General features: G+C 36.5%; 1 protein-coding gene across 1 annotated transcript in view; it reads left to right on the plus strand.

Moving 5' to 3' along the window:
• Positions 1-27,397, plus strand: part of LAMA2 (laminin subunit alpha 2) — a 601,373-nt gene that overhangs the window by 324,943 nt on the left and 249,033 nt on the right. The window contains exons 13-16 of the mRNA XM_040627485.1: positions 10,518-10,619; positions 12,032-12,243; positions 21,435-21,546; positions 27,093-27,206. Coding sequence (XP_040483419.1) covers positions 10,518-10,619; positions 12,032-12,243; positions 21,435-21,546; positions 27,093-27,206 — 540 coding nt within the window. The remainder of the gene's footprint in view (positions 1-10,517; positions 10,620-12,031; positions 12,244-21,434; positions 21,547-27,092; positions 27,207-27,397) is intronic.

The following is a 27,397-nucleotide window of genomic DNA, read 5'->3' on the forward strand; positions in this document are numbered from 1 at the left end:
CCTCCCCCCCCCCACTTCCTTGTATAGAATCCATTTTTATGTGACAAAGAGAACAAGTTTTCTTTTTATTATACATGATAGACCTTCAGACATCAAAGAAAACGATCATGTTTTCCTTATGTCTTCTATTTTTTAAGGTTAAACATCCCCATTACCTTTCTAAACCTCTTGTTCTGCTTTTAAAGCTATCAGCATCCTGGTCACACCTCTTTGGATGACCTCTAATTTGTCAACTACTCCTTTAAATGGTGGTGTCAAGAGTGTGCTCTGACTAGTTATGACTGCAGTTGGCTCATTGCTTCCTGTAATCTGTATGCTAGGTGTCTTTTTAATACAGAGAGTACATTGTTTGCCAATATATCAGAACATATTGAAAATGTATTTGTAACTTATAAAATATGTATTAGTGGGTGCTGGAATTTATACTATTATCCTAGCATATAGATTCTGGTGAAAAGTAATGACATATAGTTGCTTTATGTGTGTAAATGTCTAAATGACTTAAATATTGATTTTTCCTTCCAACTGCAGATCAAACTTCCCAAATGCTAAAGGGCCTTATTTTAAAATAAATGTACTTAGAGTTTGCCAGTCAGCAGTACAATAAGTTTCTGCAGTAGCCTCAAATCACCAAAAAACTCAAACAGACATATTTCCTTTGGTCTGTTTTTAGGACTGACAGAGAGAAGAATAGAGAAACCAATAAAGGCCTATTCTAATAACAACTGCAAGTTATCTCATGGGGGTAGTACAAATTTGTCCTGGTTTTTTATGCCTTCTCCCTCTATAATACATTGAAATGATATATGGTGTTGAATTTGATTAAAAGTCAGCGGATATTTATGCAATATCCACTATCTGTAAGATGCTTATGCAAAGTACCATAGGGAAACATTAAAACATGAATAAGGTCTGAATCCTGCCAACACTGTGATCTCTTCCAGAAACCCTAAGATTGCAAAGTGCATTTCGAATCATGAAATAAATATCATTACGATTAGGTTTTTTAGTGTGAAGTGTGTATGTACTTTAATTTTGAAATTTGTCCTGATTAAAACTGTATGATTTACAACATTTATTGAATATATACTATGTGCTAGGTATCAAGTGAGGACTTTTATGTGTATTTTCTCATTTCACCCTCAGGAAAAACTTCTGAGGTAGGTGTAATTCAGCTCGTTTTAGGGAAAATTAACAGAGACTCTGAAAGCTTAAATTACTTTCCCAAGGGCCATACAACATTTAAAGGCAGAACCAGAATCCAAAGCCAGGTCTGAAGAATCTCGGGGAATGAGCTTGACCTTTTGTGTGATTTATATCTGATTTCCATGTTAATAGACATGTCAGATAACTAACACAAATCTTTATCTGTTCATTCTGGAAGAAGACACTTGAATATATTTTATTAGCCTGTTGATTCTCCTCTGGGGTGTGACTTAGTTTCCATTGCATCTTTGGGAATCTTTTCTTCTAAAATTCATAACCAGCTTCTACTGCTGTAATAAAGAATCACCTGCAGACTTTATGAATAAGGGAATGAAAAGGAAGAGTGGTAGATCAATTTTGAATCAAATCCAGAACTAGTACTCTGGCATCTGCCTTTGGAGGAAATAAGTTGACTGTTATTTCAAAATAAACCTCTGTTTAAATAATGTAACCCAAATTAATTGAGCTCATTTAAGTATACAGCCCTTCCAGCCGTATTTAGTGTTGTTTAAGCTATAAACATTGAGAATTGCCTATGGGAAAGATAGAAATTCTGTTTCTTACAGAATTCTGTTTATTTGTTCCTGCTTTTTCAATAAGAGGGGAAAGGCTATACAATAACCAATATACTGTCCAAAGTAAAGAATAGCCTATAGGATAAAATACTTAAGCAGGAAGAGAAAGGTTAGCTAAAATTTGTATTCAAATAGAAAATAGCATGATTGATATCTCCTTTTTACAATGTTCTCATAAGTTTTTTCACCAGAATTTATGCATGTATAAATGTAAATATATATACACATAAATATATATATATTCATTCATATATATATATTCATTTATCTTTTTGTGAAAATAATAAGCCTGTTTCTCTTTAATTTAGTGGAACTTGGATTAAAATGTATGTTGTTATTTTAACCAACATTCATGTTGTATATCATGAGCATGTAGTTTTCTGTTTTCTTGGCAGAGAACTCAAAAAAAAATTAAGCCCCTAGTCAATAAGAAAGTTAAATATATATAAAACCGTAGTTTATGGCTTATTTGATTAGATCAGTGTTTAATTGTGTATTGCATGTATTTTTTTTTGTACTGAATATTTACACATAAATTAATCCAACCCATAGCCAGAGTACTAATGGAACATTCCATCTAAACGCGAGTAAACAGAAGAGAAGCAGCTGTTGCAAAGATCCTGTTTTTGAGTCTGGGCCTGATAACAAAAAAACAGTTTGGAGAATTTGGCTGCTACCATTTACTTACATCTGTTGAGATGGTATTATTTCAACTCAATACTTATCAGTGCATGTCACAAAGTAACAAGTAGTTCCCCCAGTCGGAAAACATAGAGGAAGCACTAAATCTTAATTTATGTAAGGGGTACTGTAATTCATCATCTTCTATATGATGGTTAGCAAATCTGTTTCTGGGGTGTTTATATTAAGTGTCCCCAAATGGATCTAAGTGTTTGTAGAAAATATGTGAAGTGGGGGGGATAATCTGTTTGTTGTATTTTAAAATTTGATCTGTTTAGTTTTGGGTCTCCTGTTATATAAGGACTGCTAATTGTCTGACTTTCAGTTACAGCCAGAAGCATTCTTACCTGATCAAACCCTTATAATTCCATTTGCTTTGCATCATAACTGAGTATAGAGAAAGTAGAATCAGGCCTCACTTTATTACATGGGAGACAGAAAGTTTATGCTAAATATAAGTTGGCGTTATTTTATTTAATAAAAATTCATATAAGAAGCTCATAACTGGTTTCTCCATTAAGCAGTTAGGGGACTAGGCTCCAGGGACACTGGTCGGTTGGTGTCACACTGAGAGAGTATCTCTGATGGGCTGCCTGCCATAAAACTCTATCCTTGGCACTGTCACATTCATAATTTTCATCCCTACTTTGGATACTTATGAAATTTAGCTGGATACAAAATACAAAGGAATGCAAAATTATCAAGTTGGATGTGGCCACATCTGAAAGGGAAAAAAACAATCAGAAGTAAGAGGATGGAGCTAGTAGGGGCAGGGAAGAGGAGGAGAAAAGGGGGGAGGAGGAGAGAGGAAGGAAAAAAAGGAGGGGTTGGATAAAAGGAAGAAAGAGGGCAGAAAAAATCCAGGCAGAGAGGAAGAAAAGAAGGAAGGGAGGAATGGAGGTAGACAGGCAGGAAAATCCTCAAGATTTTCCTCTTTGTATCTCCTCGACTACATAACGTGGTCTCTTGCTTTAGGAGCCAATGTTTCCAGGATGTGTTGTTTCTGTTTGACACTCACAATTCCTACTCCTTTTTCTGTGCACTAAAGTGATGTCACTTTAAGACAGCCTGTGTAAATTCTGCCTGTTCTCTAATTCAACATCCTCTTATACCCATTCTATTCTAATTATCTAAATTGAAGAAGAGAAATATGCTCTTATCTCAATATTATAGATGTACAGAAAAGCATAGCAAAGCATGAAGTTCTGTTTCGATGTTAAAGGAGAACTCCATGTGTGGCGCCTGGGTGGCTCAGTAGTTAAGCGTCTGCCTTCGGCTCAGGGCGTGATCCCAGAGTCCTGGGATTGAGCCCTGCATGGGCTCCCTGCTCTTCTGGGACCCGCCTTCTTCCTCTCCCACTCCCCCTGCTTGTGTTCCCTCTCTCGCTGGCTGTCTCTCTGTCAAATAAATAAATAAAATCTTTAAAAAAAAAAAAAAATAGGAGAACTCCATGAATAGATGTGTCAGTTAACACTTTGGTGGGAGAGATACGTTTTCAGAGTTTAAGGCTATTGAGCTTCAAAATCTAGAAAGATGAGCCATTTGCCATGTTTGTGATGCTAACTTGAAATTAGCATCTGTGTTTCATGTATCCTGCTCCATATTACAAAGTCTTTTCCTCATTTGATTTTTGTATATCCCTCCTGAAATATTTGCTCTGGTAAGCAAAAGTAAATATTAGATTTTACACCCCATTTAATGGAACAAGAGAGGTGATGTTCTGATATCAGACAACCAAATAATCCAGTCTTATTTTACGAAAGAATTTCCCCCCAAGGATATTGTCCCCATAGATCACCACCCTTCAACCTTCAATTCATATTTCTTGAGATTGGGGGTTGGGGAGGCTACAACACAGATAGCCTGATACTAAATACTGATGTAAAGCTTAGTTTTATGAATTACCTTTAGCCTTTTCCACTCATGAGGGAGAGCTTTCCTGCCTCATTAAATCTTGAACGCGATGTGTGCTGCACGCACACTACATTATTCTGTGTGACATTAGGTTATATATTGCATAGTAACTGTAATGTTACTTGCAAACAAGCTGTTTCTTTCCCCCGAAGGTAGAATTAAAACAGGTACTCGTGGGAAACAGCTACTTGTATGGCTCTTTTCTTAATGGGGTGAATTTAAGGATCAGGAGAGTGAAGGGCTTAGAACTGAACCATCGCTGGGGATGAATGGATGCCACTCCTTTTCCTCGCAGTGCCTCTCAATTTGATATCTGACTCTTCCTGAAGAGAATTTTGCTTACTAGATATGAAGAAAGGTCAAAAACCAAAAACCAACAAACGACAATAACACTAGGTCTTTGGAGACCCTTACGAAATGAACTCTTCTCATTAAATTCACTTTCTCTTTGTATTGAAAGGGAATACAACTTTCATCTCTGGTAAATATAGTCTAATCTATCCAGTAAATGTAAGAATTGCCTCAATGGGAACTGGAATGACACTTACTTCTATCTGTGGAAAACTGCATTTCTCTGGCCAGTAGAATAGTGACAGTTTTGTTCCTCAGAAGCAGGGGAAAATGAAATGTTCCATTGGCAGTACAGGAAGTGCTCCAGTGTTGTCCCCAAAATGGACGAATTTGAAAGTCTCAAAGGCAAAATTAATGAATTGAGTCTACAAAGTCCAGAATTCTGGAAAACTAAAGTTATACACAGTACACATAACTTAGCAAGGTCGTGGGATGTATTAGAAGGCATTCTCCAGCGTGAATGACAAGACAGTTTATGCAGAGCTCTCCCTGTCCCAGAGTCCTTTAGCTCTCTTATTTGTTGTGGTTGTCACTGAGTCTTTGGGAATATCACTGAAAAACCGTTTTTGCCTCCTCAGTCTTCTGACCAGCGGGACACTAGCCAAGCAGAGAAAAAAAAGAAGCATTTGAATAGAGAGCTGTAGGAGTGAGAATTTCAGCAGGAAAATGAGTTGAAGCAAATCAAAGTAGCAGAATGGGTAGATACAAACAAAGGCTAGGTCAGAAGTTCCAAAACTTCTTCAATTTGTGGTACTCTTAAGGTCTCTGTATTTTTTTTTTCCACAGTGTCTCCTAGACCAATTGAAATATGCCATAGTAGTGAGGGCCAAACAACTTAATAAATATTTGCATTTTAACAACTGAGCAACCAATTAAAAAGATCATGCATGTAAGTTTGGGCAATATAATAATTTCTTATTTTCATAAATAACCCCAGTGACTTACTAAAGGGGATTTGTGTGCCTGCTGGGTAATACACAACTTCTCAAACCTAGAAGGAGATTGGAAACTGCTACCTTTAATTCCTGTCTCACATTGATTTTTGTGCATTATGTGGTTTTTATCATAGCATCCACTGAAGACTTCCCTTAACAAAGATACGGCATGGCTGAAAGTGCAAAAACACAGCTCGATGTTTTGAGAATATCCCTGAAAGGAATATAAAGTTTTCTCCTGTTAAAACTGTGAAGTACCTCAAGCTAGTCGTTTGTGTGGTGTCCGACAGATACACAGTATTGCTTGTGTGTCCTTTAAACCTTGACCGTATCCCACAGTGTCTTTGTGAGTTTACTGCAGTGCCCTGGGGCACCTCAGCACACAGTTTGTGACTAGGGGGCTAGATAGATCCTAGAGAGGACTGAAACTGCCTAGAAACTTGAGTGATATTATAGATCCCAGGACCACTAGAGGTCCTTCATTAGGGAGGTAACAACACAAGTAATAGTTGGTAAAATTTCCTCCCCAAAATGACTGAGGTCAGAGAATTGAATTCAAATGCTTGGTGAGGACCTAGTAAGTGTGATGTGGTAGTGAAAACAGAAAGTTAGACAAGAAGCATTTCAATAGAATAAGAATGAGACTAATTTGATATAAATAACACAGTGAAAACAATATTATGTTACACCTATGGTTTCTAATTTGAAATAGAGAAATAAAACCATTGGCCTGACCCAATCATGGAAGTTGGGAATATAATCAAGTTTGTTTTCTGGGAAGATCCAGATAATAAGATTAACTGGGTATGTTGAGTGTTTGAGACATTATTAAACAATCACTCAGTACAGGGCTGTTACAGGCTAAACTGTATCCCGACCCCCAAATTCATATGTTGAAGTCTTAACCTCCAGAATCATAGGATGTGACTATTTGGAAAAGGATTTTTAAAGAGGTACTTAAATTGAAATGAGGTAATTAGGGTCGGTGCAACTCGATATGACTGGTGTCCTTATAAAAAGAAGGAATTGGAACACAGCTGAACACAAAAAGAAGACCATGTGAGGACGCAAGGTAAAGATGGCCATGTACAAGCCAAGAGGAGAGGCTGCAGAAGAAACCAATTCTGCCGATACCTTGCACTCAGATTTCTGTTGTTTAAGCTACCCAGTCTGTGTTATTTTGTTATGGGGGCCTGAGCAAACTAATATAGGGACACAGCACAGGGTAGAAGATACCAATTGAGGAATGAGATATAAACGTAATTAAATCCACCGGAGAGAAATAGAGATTCAATAAGAAAGGGTAACCAAAAGGGAGTAAGAGTCTTGGAGACATCCATACACTGAGTATAGAATAAGAAAGAAAAATGTATCTACAAATGAGACGGTGGTGTGACCAAGGCAGAGGAAGGAGTATCATGGAAGTTTGGGGCAATAGAAGACAAAGGAGTCAAGAATTTTAAGAATGACTACATGCTACATACAGATTAAGAATAAAACTGAATCAAAGGTCCATGAGTGGTTGCTGGGTAGAGTTGATAAATGACCTTTCAAGAAACTCTGTTAATGGAGTAGTAAGGGTGAAAGACAGGATGTGGTAGGTAAAATAAGAAAGGTTGGATGAGTAAGAATAAAGCAAATGAGTGTAATATTGTATTAACAGTGAAACTAATCAATAACCATAGATAATAGCTAGAGGAGACAATAAGATTGGTTGATGATTGGCAATCCTGTGCACGTTGGATTTGATGGAGAGACAGAAGATTGGGCTAATGAAGGGATTATAGGAGAGTGGGAAAGCAAGGACGTGGAAGAGCCAAGTGAAGGTGACATTTGGAATATGGAGTGGGGGATAGACAGAGAAGAGGCAGAGACTTCTTCATCCAAAGCTATAGGAAAGGACAGTTTATACTCTGAATATTCTCACAGGTTTTTCCCAAAAATCTCAATATCCCTCAGAAAAGAAGATGATGTCTTAGAGTTGACTCATTACAAAGACTTTCATATAATGGATGTACTTGTTGGGAAAGAAAACTTCTAACCTGTGGGATGGCATCTTAAGAAATCCTTTTTGAAAATTACTTAAATAAGTACTTGACTCAGCTGCAATATAGAAATGGCCATACACCTGTGTGGCACAGTCAGTTAAGCATCTGCCTTCAGCTCAGGACTTAATCCTAGGGTCCTGGGATTGAGTCCTTCATCGGCTCCCTGCTCAGTGGGGAGTCTGCTTCTCCCTCTCCCTCTAATCCTCCCCCCTGCTTGTGCGTGCTCTCTCTCTCTCTCTTTCTCTCTTTTGCAAATAAATAAATATCTTTTAAAAAAGAAATGGCCACAAATATATAGCTTTAGAGTGAATGAAAAAGACGATGATTCTAATACTATGGAAATGGGTGTTTGTGGCTTGGAGGAAAAAAAACAAAACTGATAACATCATCATATACCTTTTTAAAACGGTCTCTTTCCACATAACTTAGGTAGAAGTAAAATGGATTCACTCATGAAAATTTTTAGATGATTCAAAAACTGGTTCTAACGATACCAAAGTATAGGTATCAAAGATGCGTGGAAGAGTTGGGGAAAATTTGCTTTATGAAATGTGAGTGAAAAGTCAAGTTTCCATTTTTATTACTATTATTATCATAAGCCCTCAGAAGAACAGATTGAACTAATTCTACTTCTTAGTTCATGTTTTATGTTATGATTGACCTGCAGAAGGACGCTTTCTTTTTCTATATTTCTTTTTCCTATTTCCATCCTCATTCCTCTCTCATATTATTTTATATGTTATTTGACTTTATAATTATTATGAGTAGGTGTGGAAACAACATAAACAAATGAGTAACAAATCAAACATTTTTCTATTTCATCTAAAATCTTAAAAGTTCAGATATTCTGGGGCACCTGGTTATCTCGGTTGAGCATCCGACTCTTGATTTTGGCTCAGGTCATGATCTCAGGGTCATGGGATCGAGGCTTCAGTCTGCCATGCTCAGTGCAGAGTCTGCCTGAGATTCTCTCTCTTCCTCTCCCTCTGTCCCTCCCCTGTGCACATGCACGCATGCTCTTGTGGTCTGTCTCTCTCTCAATAAATAAATCTTAAAAAAAGAAAAAGCGTGGATATTCAAATTATACTCGCTTTGACTCTTATGACCAAAATAGGCATTACCTTTCATTCTGAGTTCCTCACATTTATGTAATTTTTAAATTAAGAAATTATGAATTAGAATTGATTTTTTTTCCTTTTTTTTAGGGAAACATAGTAAGAAATAAATAAATAAATAAATAAATAAATAAATAAAGTCCAACTTTTAAATGATCAAAATATATTTGGAAGCTTAAAAGTTTTGCAACATTAGAGATCTAATATAGAGATCTATATCCTGGTGTTCTTCCCAATCTCCATCCCTAGGTCCTACTAAATATTTTTATAAATGTAGAAAATTCTAAATACTTCAGTCTTTGAAATATATAAAGCATTCTTTCCTGCTGCCTGTCTAGACTCTTCTTATTGAGAAAATGGTCTGGCTGATTTTGAACAAGTATGCAAGGTAATATTTAGGATGCTTATCTTAATAGAACCAAAACCCTTTTACAGAGATTCACCTTTCATTACTCATACTAGTGCCAAGTGCTATAGTCCAGGCAGATATTTATTATTTTATATATGAAAAGACATGAGAGGAGGGCTATTTTTCAGTGGAACAGGGGAATAAAAGTTTTCTGAATCCTAGTTCCTCACAGAGCTCCATGTAATGAGCTCTTAGAAGGCACTGCAGAGCTGCAATTTGAAAACCCTGTTTAATCAGCCATGGCCAGCTATGTGCCATTCCCCATGGAACAACTCTGAGAGGAATCCTGGTTCCTCCTCCTCCACGCAGTGCTTCGCGGGGAATTGCTTTGTGGTCAGGGTCTGCAGGAAGAGGCCACAGAGAGGCAAGGCTGCAAAGCTGGGGCTCTGTTTGTCAGCATGGAGGAAACAGCAGAATACAGATCATCATCTTTGTTTTATGAATGTCTTTATTTACAGTGCCGGAGCGGAATTTTTAAAAAAGGACTGCAGTATTTGCATTGAATCTGTCACTCAGGCTCCAGTGTTGATTCCTGTCCTATAAATGATCTTGCTTTCCCATTTTTTTTCCTTTCTACAAGGTTACTGTCAATGTCAGAAGATGTAAACCTCAGGCATCCATTATACGGGGCTTGGTGTGCATATTGGAAGAAAAGAAGTTTATTTAATGAAAAGGGATAATAACATTCATTCCAACTAAGCATATTTGATTGCACAGGGAAAAGTATGCAATCTTTGGGAGTTTTGATTGAATTGTATCATAATATAACATGTGCTGCCATTCTTTTATTTTGTTCTGATCCACAACATTTCCCAGTTTAGCTTATAGTCTATGTAAAGTCACTGTCAAATGGAGTGATGTCTTTGTTGAAAGTGTTCTGACCAACAGAAAGTGAGTGGCCCTCAGGGATGGGTAGAAATCTCCCAATTTTGACAAAGATCCTTCTCTGCTTGGGAATTGTAAAGCTCAAGCTATAGACGAGGAAAATGACAGGAGGGGTTGTGTTTGGTTTCATGGAACTTAACCTATTTCAGCAAGCCTGCAATACTGGGGAAAATAATACATGAATTTATATTTATGTCAGGCTTGCCGCTGATGGGTGAAGTTCGTATAAAGGTTACTGCTAAAGAAATGTCTATCATTCTCACTGTGCACTCTTGCGATTTCTGTTTCTTCCAAATCCTACCCTCTAGAACAATAAAATGATTTTAAAATAATAAGTAAAATATGATTTAATAGCCCATCTCCTGTCTTCTAATGATTGCATATCTCCTCTCTTGTAGCTTACAGCAGCTGGAGGACAACTGACATTTACCATATCATATAATTTCGAAGAAGAAGAAGAAGATACAGAACGTGTATTCCAGATTATGGTTATCTTAGAGGTAGAGTACGGAGGACATCATTTATGTTCAACTGTTTCACATTCTTAACTTATTCCTTACCTGATTGGCTTGACATTAATTTACATATGACTTAGGAATTATTATATCTTGGGAAAATTTTTATGCCCGTCTTATGTTTCACCCTGAGATATATCTAAAAGACAGAGTGTATTCACTAGGTTCCAATGATAAAGGAGACCTTTAGACCAGACTTGGACTTTAAAACAAAAACATACTGATCATATTCCCAAGAATATAAGTATGATGAAAGTGTTTAGGCAAATGCTGATTTACATAGTTTTTTTTTCCATCTCTCCTTGCTTCCAAGTAGATTTTATGGTCTAATTCTTTGCTTATATTAGGCAGAGGCAAGTGAAAAAGGGAACTTGTTTATTTAGGTGTAGTTAATCTTGACTTCAAAAACTCTCAATTTAGATAAGAAAGATATAGGAGAAACTGCTTTCAGGATTTGAGGGGCCATGGACAATTCCAAAATGCTGGAGGCCTAAAGATATCTTAGAGACCCCCTCCCCTCTTCTCATACTCTTCCTCCAACACTCACACAGCCTCAAAGGCACACACTTGCATGCACATTTGTGATTCCAAATGGGTTGATACTGATTTAGCACCGTGCTTTGTTGTTCTTTTCCTTGAACCTTTCATGCATGTGAATCAATGACAAAATTCTTCTCCTAACATACAGATTTCCAGTATTAGGTGAAGTGATCTGGACGATATGTATTATTACGTATATATGTATGCGTGTGTGTGTCTATGAAACTAGAAGTATGTCTTGGAATTCCTTTGGGATAAAAGGGGTTCTCTAAACAAAATGTTGTGAAGCTCTATATTGCTAGTATAAATGAGCTTGGAGAAGAAGGATAACCTAAATGTCATAGGTCAGTCAGTACATTCCCTAGAAGGATGCATTCTCTTATTGGGAACACTAGACTGCAGAGCTTTCTGGTTTGTTTTCCCATGGAGAAAGATTCTTTCAAACAAAACTTAATACACTACACTGTGCTGAGTTTTCTTCCCTATTTTTCTATACAACCCACATTCACCACGAAATAATATATATGAAATATGCAGCTATTGGGCACTTGGGTAAAACCAAGGTATTTGTAATCACATGCATGTATGAGTTGTCAAGAATCTATTATTTTAGTCAATGGTGGAAGCAAGGTCATGCATAACAAAGCTTATACTTTGTAATGCACCTGGTTAAGGCTAATAGCTAATTTGCCTTCTCTTACTTTCATATATACACTGAATGAAAGGAAAGCCATCCTGGAATTAAAAAATCTACTGAGGATAATTCACCAAGTGGCAAATCCAAATATGCATACTCTTTACCCTTTTATACCTTCTTTCCACAGTTTTAGCCCTTTGTACTTTCTTTTTTCCTTTAGGGAAATGACTTGAGAATTAGCACGGCCCAAGATGAGGTGTATCTGCAGCCGTATGAAGAACATATTCACGTGCTGTCGCTTAAAGAAGAATTGTTTACCATACATGGCACAAATTTCCCTGTCAGTAGAAGAGAGTTGATGACAGTGCTCGCGAATTTGAAGAGAGTCCTCATGCAGATCACACACAGCCTTGGGATGAATGCCATCTTCAGGTAAACTCAAGAACTGCACCCCCCGGTGTTCGCACGCTTCCTTTCGTGCAAAAGTGCAGGCGGCAGAAGAGTGATTTGAAGATCTGTAGGTTTCCTTCAGATAGTAGATAAGGATGGAGCACTAGTTTTCTGAAAAGCGTTTCTATTAAAACTTTAAAATCTAAATACCCGGAAGGCGTGTGTCTTAGCCCCTTTCTAGTATTGATGACTCCTTCACAGTTTGGCCAGAGCGTGTGATAAAAAATGACCCTTAATCTGAGGAATTCTATAGTGGAAAATAAAATCTCCATTATGATGACTCAGAGAGTGGGAAACTAAAGAGGTGTGATTCCAGCGTTGTCATCTTGAGAAGGTAGTGTGCCAAGTATTTTCTTCTATTAATTAATTAACGTGTATCTAACTTAATAGTATATAGTTTGTAATAAGAAATCTAAGCACCTTCCTCTAAATAACCACAAGTCTCTTTATAAAAGACTAGAATGGCTGTGTGATGTAAAGCAAAGTATGAGCTTTGGAGCCAACCTAACTAGGAATTCAGTGAGCTCAATTGCTTATTTTATGTGTGAGTTTGGGCACGTGATTGGTCCTTGTGGAAACTTGGTTTCTTCAAGTGTAAAGTGAAGATTATAGTGTCTAACTTTCAGGGTCGTTGTGAAAATTGTATGTGATAATTATGGAAAGTGCTCATTAACTAGAATTGGTTGTTTTCCTTTTTTTTCTTTAAAGAGGGAACTTTTGACTGGAACTGAACATGCTCATATCCAACTGACTGTAGGCTGCTGCTGTGCTTTTCATTTTAAAAACAATGATGTATTTGTCCAAGGAAATGTAAACTTCAACTGTCTGAATGAGCTTTTTTTCCCCTTCTGCTTTTCTGCTCTAGTGATATGCACAAGACAGCATGGCAGCTTCCCCCTCTAACCGAGATTAAGTTAGATGATGAATCATAACCCCAAACTGACAACATGACATAATCAGAATCAAAAGCAATGTTTCCAATACCGGTTTATCTAACAGGAGGGTTTTGTTTTTGGTTTTGGTTTTTTTAATGCTGATGCTCCCCCACCCCCATCATTTGCTCATGCTGCCTAGTTTGTCTTTCACTTATCCCATTTCAACTAAGTGTAATCATCATTACCATCTCCCAAAGGAGGGGACTGCAGATTCATAAACAGAACTATTGTCAAACAGTGTACCTCTTTTGCATAGGCAATTCTGCTGGAAGCTGGGTTAAAATGCCATGAAGATGTGAAGCAGCACTTAGGAATTAATTATGTTTTCTCCCATTTAGTAAATAGAGATTGTCGTGATGTTTAAGCAGTACAGAGAGATGAGTCCTCTGGCTTTCTATGTGAATGACAACGAAATTGACAAAAAGTGGCTAGGGGGCTTATTTATTTTTGTCAGCCTTGCTTCTCAGAATAGTTAATCCAAAGGCATTTCCTCCTGATTTATGTCAGATAATTTCAGTGTTACCTATCAAAATCATCAGTTTCATTTGAAGCGTTCCGAAGTGTTCCCCTATATGAGTGACATGTTAGAGCTAATCCAAGGAGGGGGATGCTTTCTGCATCCTACGTTACCTAAAGCACTGTCGTTCTAGAAGGAAAAGCCAATGTCAGATTTGAAACTACTACCCGTTTCAGGTAAGCAGAAAGTCAGCATAAATCCCGACTCCGTGAACTTGTAATATTTTATTTATCTCTGATCTATAAGTGGATTGAATCATATTTGTAAAACATCACTTGAATTGATTTCAACTTGTCTTGCACAGTAGGCTCTGACCTGGCATCCAGTTTGTGTGTAAGCACCAGTAAATTGAAGCTATCTCCACAAACTGTGGTGTTTTAGTTGTATTTAAGGAAGATGTACTTCCGGGGTAGTTCTCAGCACGTGGACTTGGCTTCTTCCAGCTGTGTGGTTAGATGCAGATGAATAGCTGAAGATCTAGCCTGCAGGTCAGGATTTTGACTTCTGTTTTCAATTCAGCTATTTAATAGTTGTAAACATAAGTGTAGCTTTGACCTCTTTGAATTTCAATCACCTCAACTGTGAAATACAGAGGAGGACAATTGCCTTGCCAACTTCAAAAGGTCAGCATGAGAATAGAATTAGAAGGCTGCAAAAGCATTTTGCTAATGGCAAATAGGCACACAAATCTGGAAACATTTCTAGCCGACCTTAGTCACTGCAAGCAATAACATTTTCTCCAAGTAACATGAAGACTTTGGAGACCTGGAGGATAAAGCACATAGTGATAGTTCAAAATGGGGACAATTTTTGCTGTCATTCTTTTCCAGAATGCTGAGAGGCTTATACAATAAAATTAATTGATTTCTTTCTCATTGCCCTCATTGGTAAGATGAAGGAAAAAAAACAGAAAAATTTTATCTTTCTTTTAGAAATAGAAATCAGCTTAACCAAATCATACATCTTTCTCCTCTAAATTCTCTAAACGCTAGCTTTAGTAGCACCCTTGATATTTAACTCAAGGAGACTGCTCAGCTTTTCTTAAATATCTATTAGGTATAAACTCTGCATTTTTTTTCTTTTACCTTATGGCAGATGTTAGTTTAATTCATCAAATTTCTAATCCCCTCCTTTTAAATTTTATTTTATTATTCATTTACTTTTAAAATCTTCACTGAAGTATAGTTGACATCTATTATCATCAGTTTCAAGTGTATGACAGTGATTTGACAATTATATACATTACAAAATGCTCACCTTGGTGAGTGTAGTTACCATCTCTCACCATACAAAGTTATTACAATAATATTGACTATATTCCTGATGCTGTACTTTTCATCCCCATGACTTATTTATTTTATAACTGGAATTTTGTACCTCTTAATTCCCTTTACTTATTTTGCCTATCCCTACTTCCCTCCACTCTGGCTACCACCTATTTTTTTCTCTGTATTTATGAGCTGGTTTCCATCTTTGTTGTTGTTGTTTGCTTGTTCATTTGTCCCTTTGCTTTGTATTGCAGATTCCACATATAAGTGAAATTATAAGGTATTTATCTTTCTCTGTCTGACTTATTTCTCTTAGCATAATGCCCTCTAGTGTTTTCCATGCTGTAACAAATGGCAGATCTCATTCTTTGTTATGGCTGACTAATATTCCATTGTTTATCTACCACATCTTCTTTATCCATTCATCTCTTTTTAGAGATGTAGATTGTTTGCATATATTGACTGTTGTAAATAATGCTGTAATAATCATAGGGTACATATATCTTTTTAAATTAGTGTTTTTGTTTTCCTTGGGTACATACCCAGATCCAAGCTCCTTTTTTGTAATGTTACATTTCCCTAACCTCTGCGGGTAGATGTGGTCATATGACTTGTTTTGGCCAATGATATGTGAGCGGAAGTGATTCCCCCTGTACTCCCCCGCTCCACACACACACAAGAAAAGCATTGAATTGTCAGTATGAGACTCTGGAGCTTATCCACCTACAAGAGACTCTGGAGCTTATTACCTACAGGGTAAAAATACCCTGAAATATTGACAGCACATAGAAGTCAGCTGCCCTAAATAGTCACTTTTACATGAGTAAACTTTTTACAGGATTCTACATGAGTAAACTTTTTTCCTCTTAAGTAACTAAGAATTTGGAGTTGTTACCACAGCATAACAGATCCCGCATCATGACTTCATCGTGATACACCCCATATGTCTTTACTGCTTGAAAATGAATTCAGAATCATTTCAAGGCAAGATATGTTCATATGGCTTTTTAGAGTAAATGTGTGTCGGGAGTTTGTACCAAAAATATTACACATAATTTATGTAATAAATAATCTAGAAAAACCCTTGTAAATAAAGGAGTCTCTTGATGGTTATAGTAATAGTGTTGATAGATGCATAGTATGCGTCCTTCTTTTGAAATTAATGATATAGATAACCGTATTTTGAAGAAATTTTATCAGTAAAGCCTTTTTTAAAAAAACTTATGCAACTCACTAGGCATTGGGCTCTTGGTAAGGGGTTTAAACCCACCTGTGTTTCCTTCCTATTGTCTTTGAGTACCTGCCAAATCAATTCTGTAAATATTGGATTCACTCAGTCTGCCAGCATCTACTGAGTGCCTTTTATACACATCTTTCTAAGTCTCAGTCTCCTCTTCTGTATAATGGTGGAAGCAATCTCTAACTTTCAAGGTTGAAGGCTAGGTGAGAAAATGATGTACCAAAAAACACCTGACATGCTATCTTACAATATGTTGGGAGACAATGTAGGGTCACAAGATGATCATTGGTTTTGGAGTCATGCTTGGGATTGAATCTGTGCTGCACTGTTTGCTAACTGCATTATATCGGACACAGAGCTTCTCTGAGTCTCAGGTTCTTCATTTGTAAATGTGGACAATAACATGATTACCACGTTGCATTCACTCATAGGTAAATGAGATGTCTGTCAAACCCCATTATAATACACAGATGATAGCAGACACTCAGCAAGCAGTAATTATTATGATGTGGTAGTTCTAGGCTAAGCAAAAAGGATACAGTGATAGATAAATGATCACTGAATTAAAAAAAGGCATACTCCAGGATGGAAGGCAGACATGTGCATTTACGGTAGTATAATAAATAGTGCATTAGAAATGTGCACAGTACAGACTGGTGGAGCTAAGAAGGAAGAGATGAATTATCATATTAGCATTTAATATAAATTTTGTGAATGGCTTCAGTGGTATCCTATTCTGTCAGTTATTTCCCTTACTTGATGGGGAATTAAAAATGATTGTAGGAAATGTCTAGTTCTTGTTCAGGTGACCCACTCAGACATTGCCTGGGTTACTAAATGATTCTTTGCCTTTTTAGGAGTGGAGTAACATTTGTCAGTTCCCCCTGAGTGGTACTTGATGGAACTTCCATGAGGTAGAGACTATGGGAATTTCAGAGTCATCATCTTATGTTTTGACAGAAATGAAATAGAACAAAGCACCTGAAACAGCAATAAAATCTTTATCTCCGGTGGCTAACCCAAAGTAACATTTGTTTAATTAAGTAGAATTAAATGGATACCTTCAATAGAAAAAAGATAGGGAAAAAATATTTAAAAGAGTTTTATGATCAAAGTTCTTATTGTTTCAAAGAAGAATTTATTTTATATGTTATTGTTATTATTATTTTAGTAAAGCTTAACCTATCTAACTCTGGTGGAAATAGAATGAAACAAAAATATCGAGAACAGTCTTTAAGTCAGTACCAGGACAACGCTTCTGATATGATTCTAATATTTTCAGTACAAGCTTATATAATTATGTCTTTGCTCTTCATCATCTTGTCCACATTTCCAAGTCATAAGAATAAGGCGAAATAGCCAGCTAAAGCGTGTGACTTAGTTGACAAATCTTTGATAGTTCATGCACTTCTAAAATTTAGTACCTTATTACTACTAGCATTATGTATTTAAATGAATGCAGCCTGGTATCAAGAAAAGAACATGTCCATATTAAAGGGGGAAAAAAAACTGCAGCCTTCTTTATGAGTAACACTTAAAACTGTTAAACACATTAAAATCCCATTTACCAACAGCAGAACCTGATGAACATTGGGTCTGCTCAGTGAATGCTAATGTGGGATATTGCTGGGAAAGATGTTTGAATGTTGAAATTTCTCATAGCTCAAAATGGTTACACAGATTAAGGAGAGGAACATCTGTTGTTCAAAAGACAAATGAAATTTGGCAATTCATTGAAAATATTTTTGTTTTTGTTTCATTATATTTTAAGTTGTTCCTTAAAGCAGTCAATTACTCATTTTTCTATTTTGAAACATTCCAATACTCAATTTTATATTGAAAATCCTGGGACTATATACACAATTGACCAGCCTACTGTTTTGTAAACTGTGGCAGTCCTTTATGTGATAATAAACTAGTATAGCAATCCTGAAATCATCTAATTCTGAAATTAAAGTGATCAGAAATCTAAGTGAATCTTGTGACAGTCCATTAATTGCAGGCAATAAGATGTCACAGTTCATTCAGATGAGTTCTGACCTCTGACCCCAAGTTCTGACTCTTAATATTTTTCAATTTATTTATTTATTTATTTATTTATTGACAGATCAAACAAGTAATTTGTCTTCTACAATTTCAGTACAAGCTTATATAATTATGTCTTTCAGTACAAGCTTATCTGACTTTATTTATCTGGACTGTAGATACTAGTTTAGTGTGTCATTTGTTTGGGATTATGTTAGTCAGTGTTTATAATATAACTACATTCCATTCACCTATTCATTTACCTAACCATTCATCTGTTCTTGCATGTATGTTTGTGATGTAGTCTTGTATCCATTCATTCATCTATCCATCTATCCACTATCCATCTATCCATTCATCCATCCAACAAAAATGTATTGAGCATGTATTGAAATGATCTGGCTAGGTATGTAGATGACACAACAGGGTCTTTGTGAGAAGTAGCTCATAAGCTCATGTCGACACAGGCAAGTACTCTCCTTAGTAACTCAAACCCTATGTTGTGGTGTATTCATACAATAGAATATTACTCAACCATAAAAAGAAATGATATACTGATACATACTACAACATGGATGAACTTCGAAAACATTATACTAACAGAAGCCAGACACAAAAGGTCATGTATTGTATGATTCCATTTATATGAAATATCCAGAATTATCCGTGATAAATCCATGGAGACAGAAAGCAGACTCATGGCTTACCAGGGGCTGGGAGAAAGGGCAGAATAGGAAGTGACTACTTAATAGGTATAGGGTATTCCCATAGGCTGATGAAAATACTCAGAACCAAATAAAGGTTGTAGTTGCACAACACTGTGAATGTACTAAATGAACACGTTGAAGTGGTTAATTTTATGTTATATGAATTCCACCGCAATGGAAAAAAAAAAAAAAAAGAATTGCCAGTGATGCTTCTTATACAAGTTTATTTGGTGAGGGAAAAAATGACCATTTAGAGATTTTCCTAAAAATCTCTATGTAACCTGAACACAGTAAAAGACTGATTTTTAACACTTACCATTTTAGGACCTTCTACTAGGTTGTCCAGACTGTACTCCCAGAGAAGAAAGCACTCAAGAAGTAATGATCAATGAATCTTGTGAAAGTCCATTAATCTGTGGCTAAAGATAAATACCTTATCTTTAGATGATGCCAGTTAGTACTCAGCACCTAGGATGATCCCATCCAACTGCTTTGGTTTTTCTTTTCAACTTTTTGGTTATGTCTGCGGTCATACATTCCAAGGTACTATCAAGTGTCTAGGATTAGTAAAGTGAGAGTAAAAACAGTAAAGATTTTTTTTTTTTTTTTTTTGATGGGCAGCGAGAAAGGGAACACAAGCAGGTGGAGTGGGTGGGAGAGGGAGAAGCAGGCTTCCCGCTGAGCAGGGAGCCCAATGCAGGGCTCGATCCCAGAATGCTGGGATCATGACCTGAGCCTTAGGCAGACGCTTAATGACTGAGCCACCCAGGTGCCCCAACAATAAAGATTTTAATGTATTTTTTAATTTTAAGTAGGCTCCATGACCAACGTGGGGCTTGAACTCACAACCCTGAGATTAAGAGTCTCATGCTGTATTGACTGAGCCAGCCGGGTGCCCCAAAACAGTAATATTTTAGAAACTTATTAGTTAAAAAGCTTACAATTTGGTGAAAAGTTGTTACTTTTGAAGATACATTAAATGACCCATTAGTTTTGTTGTCTGGATTGATTACAGCTTAGATTCCCAAATCTCTGAAGCTCCTTGATAAATGTGAATCACTGATTAATAAAAAACTACCACTACTCTTTTGGAAGGCAACTGAAAATGCAAGAGTTGGCTACATCTTTCTTATGGTTAAAGGATGGCGTATAATGTTGTGTTAGGGAAGGTTGTCAATCGTTTTAAGAAACAATACTTATCACTAGTCAATAGCAATCAGTTAATTTTGTGCCCTTAGAGTTTATTTTAAATTTGTTTTAATATATTAAAATGGCAAAAAGCTAGATTTGGAGATTCAAGTAGTATTTCTTATAGTATTCATGTAGACATTTTCTATCCTGTCTCAATAGTTAATGAGAATAATGTTAATAAAATGACTACTATTTAATAATCACCTAGTATGGGTTGTATATTATATCAAGAACTTTATATTCATTATTTCACTTAATTCTTTAATCAAGCTTATAATGTATGAACTCTTATATAATCTTTACTACATAGAGGAGAATACTGAGACCTAGAGAAATTCAGTAATTTTTTCTAGGCTACAGGACTGGTAAATGTCAGAGACAGGATGTGAATCTTGGTCTGTCTGACTCCCAAGTCTATGTGGTTAACAATGAAGCTTTTAAGATTTCTTTTATGAAAAAAATGGGAAAAAGCCAATAAGACACCAATAATATTTATATAAATTGTTAATTCTATTAAGTTTGCATATTTTTGGAAGGAAATATATATGGGAAATACATATACACATAATGTACATAAATACCACATATATAAATAAAAAGAAAATATTACAGCATTTTTCAATTTGGCCAAACCAGCTATTTCCCCAAAATAGTGAGTGACACCAAATCACTGCTAAAATCACTGGATTATACAGAAGTGCTGATAAAATGAAACCCATAGATACAGAGAACAATGCATTTAATTTAGACCAAAAACAAATTAAGAAAATAGTCCTAAGTAATTCAACTGAGCATTTGAAAGTTTCACTTTTGCCCTCAATGTGCAGATTTGTTTCTGAGAAAAAAGAAATCAAAACAGCTTCCTTTTTTTTTTTTTTTTTTTTGCTCCCATCTTTCCTTGCAATTTAAAAGGTCGAGCTGGATGTCAATATGGTCTTCTTTTGATTTTCTAGTTTAAATCTTAAGGTGAGTTCAACAGTCATGTGAAAATGTTTTCTGTTTTAAAAATACCTTCAACTATGTTATTTTAAACTATCTCCCCCCAAAAGAAATCAAAACACATATCCAAACCCCAAGACGTGAGCATGAATAGTGTCATATCTTTTCAGCATCTGACGGGATAGTGGTGGTGAGCACTCTCCACCGGACAGACTTAATGAATGACCAGACCGTCAAGTTAACGGGTATTTGCTGGCCTTCATTCTCAACACGAATAGTTTACCTATATTTACATTCTTATTGCTATACTATTCCTCACGCCATTTACCGTCTCTTTTTCTTCCGCTGTAGGTTAGGCTCTGTTGGCCTTGAATCCGCGGTCCCCTATCCTACAGACAGAAGCATTGCAGCCGCAGTGGAGGTTTGTCAGTGCCCTCCTGGGTACACCGGCTACTCCTGCGAAGTAAGTTTGCAAGAATCAATCCTCAGCGCATTCCAGGTTCCTTCACTATTGCTTTCAGGACGCTATTTTTAAATGTAGTTTAGCTCTTCCATCAATGATTGCACAAATAAATGATAGTGTTGTCCTTAAAGAAGAAACTTGAATGTCTGCCAGAAACCATGGCTTTCAAAGAGAGTACCACTCACATTATGTCATCTTGAAATTATGTTTCTGTTTTGGGTATTTTTACCTGACTACAGCTGAAAATCTGATATTTTCCTAAGTGTTTATTTTCTGTTTAATTGGTTGATAAAATAAGATGAATGATAGCAGAATAATATTTAATATTTCAAAAATAGTTTCCCTTCATTTCTATCTCAGTACTTACCAGGAATTAGCATGATTTTTTCCCCTTTCCTCCAGTTTTTAATCTTGTGTATCACACTCTCTCTACTTTATTTCTAAGAACACCAAACTGCAAGCATCTGAAGGATACAATCTTTAAAATGTCAAGAATATAATATATGGAAGAAATACCTTGATCTGGAAAATTTTCTACCTGTCTTTGATTTGCTAAGCACCTAAAATTTGAGATATTTATTGTTACCCCAATATTCTAGTTTAATAATAAGATTAACATTTCTTACTTAATACCACAGTGTGTCATTTTAAAGTAATAATTTCCATGTACTTCTATTTTTTTTTTTTTTTTTGGTAGTTTGAAATTGGTTTTACTTGAAACCTGGTCAAAAAATGTAAACACCATTTTCCTGATAGAGGACATAGCTTGCAGATAAATAGGAGCTTAAATTCTTTAAAAATGGTGCCTTTAAGGAATCATTTGAGTGTACCAAGATGTTCCACTTCAGCACACTATCCCATTATGCCATTTATAGAAATACTCTAGGCATTGCTTTGTCAGTTCTTTTGTACTCTAAAATAATGCATGCTTTTAGAGGATACACAGAATTTAGAGTCCTATTCATGACAAATGTGTTTTCTTTAACTAGTCTCAGATTCACCTATCTAGAAATAAAACTAAATGAAATTCACTGAGTACTTTGCTTTTCCAAAATTCATCTAAAGAAGAGAAAAATAATTGTGAAAATAAATTTGTTCTGTCAACCTAAATTTGATTTTACATCTAAAATACATGCGTATTTGGTGAAACATATTCTTTTATTAAGAGCCTAGTAGTTTTTATTCAAGCCAAAAGCTCCCTTTGAACTTTAAGTTCCTATTTCAATTGGAATAATAAATACCTTGATTCTGTTCTTGTTCTTCTTACGTATCCCCACATTCCTTATTTCCTGTACTCTTCCTCATCTTTATGAGTCCCGAGCCCAATGATATAAAACTGAGTATTAGAATTGTTCAGTTGGCTATGTTTTTTGTTTATTCTTCCTCTCTTCAAAAATATTTATTGTGAATCTTCGGTAAATTCTGTACTAGATGATGAGGGGATTATTTAGAAGGTTACATCATAATCCCTGTCCTTAAAGTGCTAACAATCTATTTAGGGAGCCAGGACAAATACCTATGAAAAATTGGATCACAGCACTATATAATTAAGAGACCAGTAAGTGGTACAGAGCGTAAGTGCAACAATCATTCAAAGAGGTGAGCAATTCCAGCAGCGCGCGGTGTCACTGAGAGTATCCCGGAGTGGAAAGACCTCAAATCGGATGATAAATAATGGTAACGATTAGGTAGGAAGAGAGAAACATGGAAGAGTCAAAACAAAGAAACAGAGGAGGGAAAATAAAAGCTTCCCATGACTCTCACACAATAATTGTTTGATAAATAAAGGTGTTTGGGAACCCATAAAGGAATTCAGTTGAGTCAGGAGACAATGAATTCTGGAACTCCAGAATTTCTCTCTGACTTCTTTTTTTCAACTAACAATTCCTTCTTTTCCGCATCAAAATGGCCAATTTTTAGACTTGCTATTATTCATTCCTATCTTTTCCTGATTTCATTTGCTTTTTATTGAGTTCATAAGGCTGGTCATGCTAGCTTTGTATCACCAATATCCACAGACCACTTAAAAGCTGAGTAAACTACAAAGGCCAGAATGTCGTAGTTCTCGGTTGCCAAAAAACGGGTTGAACCACTCATTAGGATATTCTCTTTCTTTTTATTTGGGGCCACAATGTTGATTTGAAATCTTGTTTTCTCATTTGTACCCAGCTTCTTATAAATCCCTCCACAGTTTATCTTTCAAATACTTTCTGATTTTCCTTGTACCATCACAATTCATTTCACTTGACAGGTGGGACAGGTGAGGAAGTGAAAGCAAAATACTGAAAAAAGAAGTATTTTAATTCAAACTTAGTTTTCTATATGATGGGAATAATTTTAACCATCTCATGGAAGTATTCATACATTTTTTTTAGCTAATAGAGATTGATAATCATGTATTTTGACACAATCAAACCCTTGACATGGATGATAAGGTGATGAACAATACAGATATGGTCCTTGCCCCCAACGACACTGCCTTTAGTGGTAGGCTAGACAATATGCCAGAGAGCAAATGTAAATAAATGTAACAAATGCCATGAAGAACATTAACGGGTACCTTCATAGAACTACTAAGGATGCGTGTTGGAAGAGTAGATGAGAGGGGCTACTTTATTTATAACAGGTTGTCAGGAGAGGCTCTCTGAAGTGGTAACATGTAATCTGAGTGTTGAAGATTGAGAAGAGTCAGCTATGTAGAAGAAGCTGGAAGTGGATGAGGAGGGAGTGGAAAGGAGCTTTTTGGAGTCTGCAGGGATCTGAAAGAGGGCAAGGATGCTTAGAGCTTAGTAAGCAAGGGAGAGAGTAACACAAGACCCGATTGGAAGCGCTGGACCATTCAGAGCTTTGCCTGCATTATAATAATTTGGGATTTTATTCTAAGTGCAGTGGAAATTCATGAGAATATTTTAAGGTGGGTAGTGCCATGATCTGGGTTTTATAATTTGAAACAGTCTTTATGGGTGCAGTCTGAAGAACATAACATAGGAAAGCAGGAATGAGAGGAAGAATAGTTAATACGCTACTGTGGTACAGCATGCTATTGTGGTAGAATATGCTGCTGGAGTTTGTTTTCAGCTAATGGCAGGGGATGTAGAAAAATATGGGTTTACTCTCTCTGTATTTTGATAGTAGAACCAATAGGATTTATTGAAAGATTACATACCAGGGAATAGTTTGAAGGATGAGTCATAGATTACCAGCTTGAGGAATTGGATATGATGTCATTTACTGAGCTGGGGAAGACTGGGGAGGAATAGCTGTGGGGAGAGGACAGAATCAATAGTCCGTCTTAGAAATACTGGGTTTGAAAAGTATAAATTATAGATGTCAATGTACAGCTAGAATATGCAGGTCTTGAATTTGGAATATCTCTCTGGTCTAGAGATATGTATCTGGAAGGCATCATCGACCATGGGACTGAATAAAATTACCTAGTAGACAGTGTGATGAGAAAGAGAAAAGTGATCAAGCTCCTAGGAGCTCCTGACAATGAGAAGTTCGGTCAAAGCAGAAGAGAAAGAGAAGAGCTGGGGTGGAAATGGGACTGTGATGTCCTGGAAATTGAGAGAAGGGCATTTGAGGGAAAGAGGAGTCAACTAAGCCATGTGTTGATGAGAGGTCAGGTAAAGTGCATCATAGAATTGTCTACTGGCTTTGGCTACCTGGAATGTGGTGACATAATCATGGTCAGTTTTAATTAAGTGGTGGGGGCACAAAACAGAGTAGAATGGAATGAAGCATGAGAGGGAAGTGAGGAAGAAAAGACTTTTTTAGTAGTTACACCAAAAAGAAAAACAGGTAGAAAACAAGAAAGTTATGGGATATTAGGAAGTAATTTTGTCACGTTCATTAGTTAATTGTTCATGGGGATACTAGATCATATTTTTTAGCTGATAGTAGTGATCTGGTAGAAAAGAAAGCTCTTACTAATGCGGCCCAGAGAGACAATACTAGAAAGACAACAGATAACGGAATGCAGATTACGAGTATAGTGATACTCCTTTGAGAGGAGGAAGAATCCCGCATGCCCCACCCCATTGTTCTAGAGGGGAATACGGCAAATGGAGATATCGCTGATGCTTTTGGACTTGAGGATGTGGTATGAGTAGTACATTTGCAGAGTGTAAGGAAAACTTACTAATGACAACTCTATGAATATTTGTCCTGAAAACAGTAAATCAGTTCTCTCCCTGTTAATAATATGCTTAATTTCTACCCTTTCTGGGTCAGCTGCTTCACTAGTTTTTAGAAATACATATTACAGAAGGAAATTTCTTCTACGTTGAATCTAGGGTGGCAAAAATTTTAATGAGGAGAAATTATAAGAAAGGGATAGAAAATCAACACCTTTTCTGTACTGCCCAAATTACGAGGAAAGTCATTTTTGCTTTCCTTTCAGACGTGAAGTATCAGCAGACCCTTTTTTTATGTGTTTGTTATTGATGTTCACATTTAAGAGTCTTCATACCCTAAGGCAGAAAGAACGTTTCCAACAGCACACAACACAATTCTCTACACTTTATTACTTCAGTGGTTTCTCTCGTTTCCATTTTCAACTGGAAAAAAAAAAAAAAAGACCTTTTCATGATATATTATGTTACAGTTAACCATCCAGAAATATAATAAAGAACTGACAAAATGCAGTTCTAACTTGAGGGAGAACACAAGCTTCTAGAGGGCAGCTGCATTTGCCCCCTCATTTTGCATTCCATATAGTTCATAGTAACCTTCATAGAAGGGAAACTTCATCAAGGCTGAAGTGGACCTGGAGCTGGCTCTGACATGAAGTTCTTCTAAGACCTGATTCTGAACCAGAATCCCATTTTGTATAGTACAGTGTTCTACACTTTAAAAAGGGAATGATGAATATAAGTAGAGTTCTAGTACAATAATGCAATAAAATATCAAGGGAATATATGGTAAATAAATCATGAACCATATTGTGCCATTGGAGAAAACACACTATCATGCAGGGAATTGAGAAGGAAAGAGGTGAATTCTTCTTTTTATGTGTAGAAGTCAGCTGTGTATGTGATCAAATGTACGAGGAGGGCACTAACTTTCTTCCAAATGATTGCCAAGTGACAGAGTTCAGGGCAGTTCTATGTGAGTAAGGGAATGCAGTCCAGAAAGATCGACATTGCTTGGGATGACATTAGGTGCTGTCTTAGGCTGAGGTTCTCTGAAAGTCCTTTTATGTCTGCTGCCTTTTCTCAGTACTTTCCCTTCTCCTTTCCTGTCTGTGCTTTTTACTTTGAGACTGTCACATTTCAATTCTTTATATCTCTTCTTTATTTTACCATTTCAGAAGAGACACCAAGCTAATGCCTCCTCTAATCTCATACCTGCCAGTAACGCTAAGGTCAGTACCAAGTCCCAAATGTCAGGAGGACTAGCTCTGTAGCAATGTTCCAACAATGGCAACACTTAGATGAGCATGTTTGCAGAGTTTGCTACCTAAATATTTTTATCTAAAAAAGACCAAAAAAAAAAAAAAATTGAAAAAAAAATCCCTGAGACTTGAAAACTTATCTTTCTTTCAGTCTTGTTGGCCTCGGCACAGACGAATTAACGGCACTCTTTTTGGTGGCATCTGTGAACCATGTCATTGCTTTGGTCATGCAGAATCTTGTGATGACATCACTGGGGAATGCCTGGTAAGTGCTTTCTCCTCTGGGTTTGCTGATTGACAAGGCTGAAATCTGCTCAATAGGCCCTGCAATTCAATTACTACCTGTGGGACAAACACTTGAGTCAAGAAGTGACTTGACAGGGATCTTTATGTTGAACTGAGTTGGAAGCTGAGAATGCTCTTTCATATGTGGTCTTCTTGACTAACAAGTATTAG

This window comes from Ursus maritimus, unplaced genomic scaffold (assembly GCF_017311325.1).
Source record: "Ursus maritimus isolate PB19 unplaced genomic scaffold, ASM1731132v1 scaffold_13, whole genome shotgun sequence".
Classification (NCBI taxonomy): Eukaryota; Metazoa; Chordata; class Mammalia; order Carnivora; family Ursidae; genus Ursus; species Ursus maritimus.